The following is an 8,435-nucleotide window of genomic DNA, read 5'->3' on the forward strand; positions in this document are numbered from 1 at the left end:
GTAGGGTTCTTAGTAAGTTGGAGGAGCAGAGGGATCTTGGGGTCTATGTTCATAGGTCTTTGGGAGTTGCCACTCAGGTGGATAGAGCTTGTAAGAAGGCCTATGGTGTATTAGCGTTCATTAGCAGAGGGATTGAATTCAAGAGTCGTGAAGTGATGTTGCAGCTGTACAGGACCTTGGTAAGGCCACATTTGGAGTACTGTGTGCAGTTCTGGTCGCCTCACTTTAGGAAAGATGTGGAAGCTTTGGAGAGGGTGCAGAGGAGATTTACCAGGATGTTCCTGGAATGGAGAATAGATCGTACGAGGATAGGCTGAGAGTGCTAGGCCTTTTCTCGTTGGAACGGCGAAGGATGAGTGGTGACCTGATTGAGATTTATAAGATGATCAGGGGAATAGATAGAGTACAGTCAGAGACTTTTTCCCCGGGTACAACAGAGTGTTACAAGGGGACATAAATTTAAGGTGAAGGGTGGAAGGTATAGGGGGGATGTCAGGGGTAGGTTCTTTCCCCAGAGAGTGTTAGGGGCATGGAATGCACTGCCTGTGGGAGTGGCAGAGTCAGAATCATTGGTGACCTTTAAGCAGCAATTGGATAGGTTCATGGATAGGTGCTTAAGCTAGGACAAATGTTCAGCACAACATCGTGGGCCGAAGGGCCTGTTCTGTGCTGTATTGTTCTACGTTCTATGTTCTATAACCAGGCAGTATACATTTAAGGTAAGGGCAGGAGATAAGGGCCGTAAGGAAAAATATTTTCTGCCGGAGGGTGGTGGGATTCTGGAACTCACTGCCTGTAAGGGTAGTAAGAGGCAAACCTTCTGACATTAAAATATAATTATAACATTTAAATACACACTGACAATGCTGAAGCCTGCAAGACAATGAACCAATTACTAGAAAATGAAATCAGAAAAGTTAGGTTGATATTATGACTGGTGTGGACATCATGGACCGAAGAGAAGGTGCTGTTTTCAAAGATATACAGCAATTCTGTGCTGTATATCTCTGTGACTCAAAGTGTTGAAATTGAAGCCAGACTGTTCAGGAGTAATCTCTGTCAGCAGTTTGTATTCACTCATGAGATGTCGGTGTTGGTAGTGCAGTTACCCCTTGAGAAGGTTTTGGTGAGCTTTTTGAATCACTGTAGTCCATGTGCTGTAGGTAGTCTCACAATATCGTTAAGGAGGGAATTCCAGGATTTTGACCCAACAACACTGAAGAAACAAGAATATATTTCAGAACAGTGAGTGGCTTGGAAGGGAACTTTCAGGAGATGGTGTTCCCAAGTATCTGCTGTACTTGGTCTTCTATTGGTAGAGACCACATGTTTAGAAGGTGCTGTCTCAGGCACCATGGTGAGTGGCTGCAGTGCATCTTCTAGATAGTACACATTGCTGCTACTGAACGCCAATAGTGCAGATGTTGGATGTTTGTGGATGTGGTGCCAATCAAGTGAGTTGCTCTGTCACATCCTTCCTATAGTATGGCGACCAAAACTGCACACAATATTCCAGATGCGGCCGTACCAGAGTCTTATACAACTGCAAAATGTTGGATGTTTGTGGATGTGGTGCCAATCAAGTGAGTTGCTCTGTCCTAGATGGTGTCAAGCTCCTTGAGTGTTGTTGGACCTGCATCCATCCAGTTTGGTGGGGTGGAGTGGGGGTATTCCATCATATTCCTGGCTTGTTCGTTGTAGATGATGGACAGGGTTTGGGGAGGCAGGATTCCCAGTTTCAAACATGCTTTTGTCGCCACAGTATTTATATGGCCAGTCCAGTTCAGTTTCTGGTCAATTGTAATCTGCAGGGTGTGATCATGGGGGATTTCAGCGATGGTAATGCTAAGGGCAGATAATTAGGTTGTCTGTTGTTAAAATGGCCATTGTCTGGTGTGAAAAGGCCAATTATTAGGCAAAATCTATTGCTTCAGTTTCTGAGAAGTCAGGAATGATGCTGAGCATTGTACAATGATCTGTGAACATCCCCACTTTCTGACCCTATAAGATCATAAAAAGTAAAAGCAGAACTAGTCCATTCAACCCATCAAGGTTGCTTTACCATTCAATAAGATCATGGCTGATCTGATAATCCTCAACTCCACTTTTCTGACTTTTTCCATTGCCCTTGATTCCTCTACTAATTAAAAAGCTGTCTATGTCAACCTTGAATATACTTAATGACCGAGCCTCAACAGCTCTCTGTGGTAAAAATTCCACAGATTCACTACCCCCTGAGAGAAGAAATTCCTCCTCATCTCTTTCTGACATGTACGAACACCTATTCTGAGATAATGACCTCTTGCCCTAAACACTCCCACAAGGGGAAGCAACGTCTTCATATCTTTTCTGTCAAGTTCCCTAAGCACCTCACAAAATAAAATAAATGAAGACCTGTGGATATTGAAAATCCTAAACAGAAATTGCTGAAAAATCTCAGCTGCTCTGGCAGCAATTGGCGAACAGAATACAGAGTTAATATTTAAAGTCCTGTAACCCATTTTCAGAGAATTTTGAATGATTCATTAATGTCATCTCTCATTCTTCTAAATTCCAAACAGCACAGATAATTATTCAATCTCTCCTCATAATATTAAGACAGTGCCTCCAAACCTGGTACTAATCTAATGAACTTTCTCTGGATTGCCTCCAATGCCAATATATCTTTCAATAAATTGGCCCAAAACTGTTCACCATATTCCAGCTTTGGTTGTGTCTTGTGTTGTTTTAGCAAAACTTCCCTCCTTATATACTCCTTTGAAATAAGTCTACACTCTTTTTGCCTTTCCTATTAACCTCTGAACTTGGATGGTAGCATTTATTTATTCATAGAGTCATAGAGGTGTACAGCATGGAAACAGACCCTTCAGTCCAACTCGTCCTTGCCAACCAGATATCCCAACCTAATCTAGTCCCATTTGCCAACACTTGGGCCATATCCCCCTAAACCCTTCCTATTCATATACCCATCCAGATGCCTTTTAAATGCTGTAAAAAAGCCTCCACCACTTTCTCTGGCAGCTCATTCCATATATCTACCACCCTCTGCGTGAAAAAGTTGCCCCTTAGGTCCCTTTTATATCTTTCCCCTCACCCTAAACTTATGCCCTCTAGTTCTGGACTCCCCGACCCCAGGGGAAATACCTTGTCTATTTCCCTTTTCATGCCCCTCATGATTTTATAAATCTCTGTAAGATCACCCCTCAGCCTCTGATGATCCAGGGAAAACAGACCCAGCCTATTCAGCCTCTCTCTATAGCTCAAACCCTGCAACCCTGGCAACATCCTTGTAAACCTTTTCTGAACCTTTGCAATTCTTTCAACATCTCTTAAGTAAGAGATGAAGTAGTTGAAAAGGTTTGGGCCTGGGGCACTACCCTAAGGAACTTATGGTGCCATGGTTGTGTCCCTACCTGTGAGCCTACTCCTAGCATATGAGTAAATCTTACCCATGCAAGTAAATTCTTTAAAGATATCTGGTACTTTCTTCTCAACCAACCCCTGACAAGGTTTTTGCAGTTTTTTAGCTTTCACTGTGCTTTCCTTTACAATTTGGGCAAAACACACCAGCTTATCCTGTTTTCTCACATCCATCTTCCCAAAACTTGTTCTAAACCAGCAACACCATGCCTTCATATGGCCTACTGTATTAGAGTGAAAACACCTGAGAATTTTTACTTCTTTCCCCTTTAATGGGTTTCCTTTCTACCCTGTGATAAACTATCTTTACTGTCTCAATGAGATCACCTTTTCCCTTACCACCCGAGTTGACTCTTGAGTTTTCAGTTTCTACCTCCGAAGTTCAAAAACTCTCCCCTCCTCGCTATCTTCTGCTCGGTCCTTCCTTTCCTTTTTCTTTTTGTTCTGCCAGAACTATTTCCTTTTCTTTTTCCTCTGGTAGAATGATTCTGTCTTTCTGCTTTTCTTCCACTTTCAATCATAATTCAAATTGTTTCATGGCTCTACAAGGCAGTGGTCAGACCACATTTGGAGTATTGTGTGTAATTTTGGGCCCCATATCTCAGGAAGGATGTACTGGCCCTGGACCCTGTTCAGAGGAGATTCACAAGAATTGTCCCAGGAATGAAAAGCTTAACATATGAGGAACATTTGAGGACTCTGGGTTTATACTCAGTGGAATTTAGAAGGATGAGGGGACAATCTAATTGAAACTGAATCTAACAGAATACTGAATGGTCTGGACAGAGTAGAAGGTGGGAAGATGTTTTCATTGGTAGCAGAGACTAGGGCCCAAGGGCACAGCCTAGAGTAAAGGGAAGTCTTTTTAGAACGGAGATAAGGAGAAACTTCTTCAGCCAGAGAGTGGGGAATCTATGGAATTCACTGCCACAGAAGGCTGTGGAGGCCAGGTCATTGAGTATGGTTAAGATTGTGATAAGATAGGTTCTTGAGCATCAAGGGTTACGGTGAGAAAGCGTAAGAATGGAATTGAGAAACTTATCAGCTATGATTGAATGGCAGAGCAGACTCAAGGAGCTGAATGGCCTAATTTCTGCTCCTGTGTCTTATAGTCAAAATTCACCAAAGCTCGAGACTCGGTCACAATCCAATGCTGCTTAGACACCACCTTGTAAACCCTCAACCACTTTCATCTAGAAGAACAAGGGCAGTATATACATGAAAACACCACCACCTGCAAGTTCCCTGACTTGGAAATACATTGAAGTTCCTACAGTGGCATGACTTCAAATTCCTGGACCCTTCACCCTAGCAGTGATATCGACTGCAGCAATTCAAAAAGCATATCACTACCACTTCTCAAGGGCAGTTAGAGATGGGCACTAAATGCTGGCCCAGCCAGTGAAGGCCAAATTCTACGAACAAATTGGGAGGGGGGCAAGAATCAGGTCTTTGGTACAAGTGGAAATGTATTCTTTGCATCTTCTCCATCTTGTTGATATATTTCTTTCTTCTGTTTTCAGGTGAATAGAAGCACTGGGTTGGAACAGATTCACTCCCCACCTGGGAATTGAACACACAAACACACACACACACATGCTCCAGGAAAACATTGTCCCTGGACCATAATGCCAGTCATGTTTTACTGCCTGCTTTAAGGGACTGCTCAATTCACCTTCACTCTTTGCTTGAAAAGAGGCAACATCGCATGGAGATCTCCTCAAGTCTCCCCCTCCACTCACTGACTCAGGATAAACCGAGCTGATGCATTGAGGATAGTGTCAACTTCCCTGGATTGTCCTGGAATCTTCAGGAATGAATCTCGCAGATGTAGCTGCTCACCAAACCTAGAAGTAACAACATAGTGGCACTGTTTCAAAAACACACCGAGTACTATTTAATTTTCATGAAACTCTTGAGTTATAAAAATGTCAGAGATTTGGGCAAAAGGCCCAATCGATTAAGTTGAAAATCAAGTTAGCTGATTTATCTGGGTTGTTGCTGCTTGGGGCTCCAGGGGGTCACAGTTGGCCCCAGGTTTTCCTGGGTTGAGAGGGGGAATACAAACCTTTCCTTGTCAGAATGTCCTTGGAGAGAGAGAGAGAGAATGTAATGTCCACAGTTTGCTTCAAGCATTCTATGACCAGCACAGTAAGGATGAGGATGCATATACCCCGCCCACCCACCAAAAATAACATTGTTGGAATTAAATTTGTCGTTTTCCTTTGACCTTTGTTACAGTGATCCTTAGGGGATGTCAATTTGAATTTTAATTTCACCACCATCTTATTTTTAAAATAGCAGACACATCCAAGGTCCCAGCACAGAATCACTATCCAGCCAGAAGCTTGACTGTGATGCACCTTAAGTTCAAATTGTATTGTGATACACACACACACACACACAGCTTAGTCCATTTGGGCAGCCAATTACATCCAGAGCAAGCCAGTATCTTCTGACGTTTATTGTGTTACCTACTGACCCCTGTCATTGCCAACTACTGCGAATGCTCAGCATTCAAGATCCTGGATCCTGATCCAAGTTAGCTTACCTACTCTGCCATATACATACGCTTGGATCTCCACTGACCAAATTTCCTTTTATCCGTTCTGTGTGGGCTCCAAAGGTATTGCCCCCACCTATACCTAATCATCCTCCATAGCCATGACAAAGTCACCCAGTCATCACTAGTCTCTAAACCTGTCTCAGTGCACCGACCAAAAACCCTCATCCATGCTTTTGTTTTCTTCAGCCTTCATATTTCCAATGCATATACACCGACTCTTCCATTTTCTGCAATCTCTAGATTAACTGACGTTCTGCTGCCTGTGACCTAATTTGCCCCAAGTCGTGTTCATCTGACATCAAATTTTGGAAATATTCATTTGGTACTCCCCAGATTGAAGCTGCTAGAATTTGAGATCTTCAAGGTGGCGTTTCCTATTGAATTTAATGTTTTCCCTGACACTGGACTCAGTATTGTCATCATTAGTACTACTTCCTGACCTTTCTCTCCACCTCATCTTACCTTCACATCATACCAGAGTTTGTGCCTTCAGCCTTAGTTCCTTTACCTCTTTCAAGACTAACCCCAACTTTAAAACCCAGATCAGTGACTAAACTTACGGTTGCTCTTTCCTAATTTTTCGTTCGTCTCTGTCCCCATTTGTATGAACCGCTTTGATCTCCAAGCATGCCATTTGCCTTGTATATTAATAAAGGAATATCAGTGTGGAATCTTCACACACACCACCACTATTATACCCAAGCAAAAATCTTAGTGATGCACTTGTTAGCAGACATTATGAATTGATTGTGTTTATTGTGGTTGTTGTCCAGGGATCTTCACAGTGCTTGATTCCAGTCAGCAATACAATTGGTTTGTGATGCTGTTACCTCCTTATAAAAAAATGTTGCACCAGATGGCCATTTTTGCGCATCTTTTATTTCTGCCTGCAAACATGCAGTGTGGTAATTATGAGCATTGTTCTTTCACATGCTGAGAAACATAACAAATAAGGGTAGGACATTGGGCCCATTGATCCTGCTGTTCCATTGTGTGGTCACGGTTGATCTTGAATTTTAACTGCAACTTCTCGCCCACTGCCCTTAGCCCACAATTCCGAGATTCCAAAATCTGCCTGTTCCAGCCTTCGATATTTCAACAATAGAGCATCCACTTCAGCAGGGGTAGAGAATTCCAAAGATTCACGACCCTCTGAAAAGATATCTCTCTATCACACTCCAAAATTATTGACTGCATATGTTAATGGCATGTGTAGTAGCAGCGAAATCTCAGAAATAGTGATACTTAGCAAACGCTTAAAAATGAAAAAAGAAATGAGGAGAAAAGAAAACTTTAAAAATCCACTTTATGTTGCATATGCATTTAATCAGAGGTGAGTATATGCAGTCAGAACTTACCATCAGATGGTTGGTGTCAGAACTTTCTAAATGATTTGTTTCTTCACTTCGGGCTGCACCTCCATGTTTTAGACATCCAGCTAGGGAGAAATAACTTGCATATCTCACGCTGCATTCCCACACAGCTTTATATCAGCAGCAGTTATGTTACTCTGACAGTTTTTGTACAGATCCCATCCTTAAACCCAAGTGTCTCCAGTATTCAATCACAGACCTATATTGCTCCCAGTTGAGGAAAGGTTTAAAATTTTCATCCTTCTTCTGGCTTCATTCTTCATCTTTGTAACCTCCTCCAGTCCTGCATGCGATTTCTTTAATTCTCCAGTTTCTAATTGTCTTTAAACCTCAGACTTTCATTCTTGATTAGATATAGACTGTAGGGAAATAGATGGTGACATCTTGCAAAATGTCCAGATTACAGGGGAGGAAGTGCTGGATGTCTTGAAACGGTTAAAGGTGGATAAATCCCCAGGACCTGATCAGGTGTACCCGAGAACTCTGTGGGAAGATAGAGAAGTGACTGCGGGGCCTCTTGCTGAGATATTTGTATCATCGATAGTCACAGGTGAGGTGCTGGAAGACTGGAGGTTGGCAAACGTGGTGCCACTGTTTAAGAAGGGCGGTAAAGACAAGCCAGGGAACGACAGACCGGTGAGCCTGACCTCGGTGGTGGGCAAGTTGTTGGAGGGAATCCTGAGGGACAGGATATACATGTATTTGGAAAGGCAACGACTGATTAGGGATAGTCAGCATAGCTTTGTGCGTGGGAAATCATGTCTCACAAACTTGATTGAGTTTTTTGAAGAAGTAACAAAGAGGATTGATGAGGGTAGAGTAGTAAATGTGATCTATATGGACTTCAGTGAGGCATTCGACAAGGTTCCCCATGAGAGACTGGTTAGCAAGGTTAGATCTCACGGAATACAGTGAGAACTCGCTATTTGGATACAGAACTGGCTCAAAGGTAGAAGACAGAGGGTGGTGGCGGAGGGTTGTTTTTCAGACTGGAGGCCTGTGACTAGTGGCGTGCCACAAGGATCGGTGCTGGGCCCTCTACTTTTTGTCATTTACATAAATGATTTGGATGCGAG

At 42.8% G+C, this 8,435-nt stretch overlaps 1 protein-coding gene across 17 annotated transcripts in view; it reads left to right on the forward strand.

The window, feature by feature from the left end:
* obsl1a (obscurin like cytoskeletal adaptor 1a) overlaps positions 1-7,764 on the forward strand; it is a 297,489-nt gene extending 289,725 nt beyond the window's left edge. For all 17 annotated transcript variants that reach the window (XM_043694326.1, XM_043694325.1, XM_043694341.1 and 14 more), the window contains one exon: positions 4,944-7,764. In XM_043694326.1, the coding sequence (XP_043550261.1) occupies positions 4,944-4,951 (8 nt within the window). In that variant the 3' untranslated portion in view covers positions 4,952-7,764. The remainder of the gene's footprint in view (positions 1-4,943) is intronic.
* Positions 7,765-8,435: the final 671 nt, after the last annotated feature.

Source organism: Chiloscyllium plagiosum, chromosome 7 (genome assembly GCF_004010195.1).
Source record: "Chiloscyllium plagiosum isolate BGI_BamShark_2017 chromosome 7, ASM401019v2, whole genome shotgun sequence".
Classification (NCBI taxonomy): Eukaryota; Metazoa; Chordata; class Chondrichthyes; order Orectolobiformes; family Hemiscylliidae; genus Chiloscyllium; species Chiloscyllium plagiosum.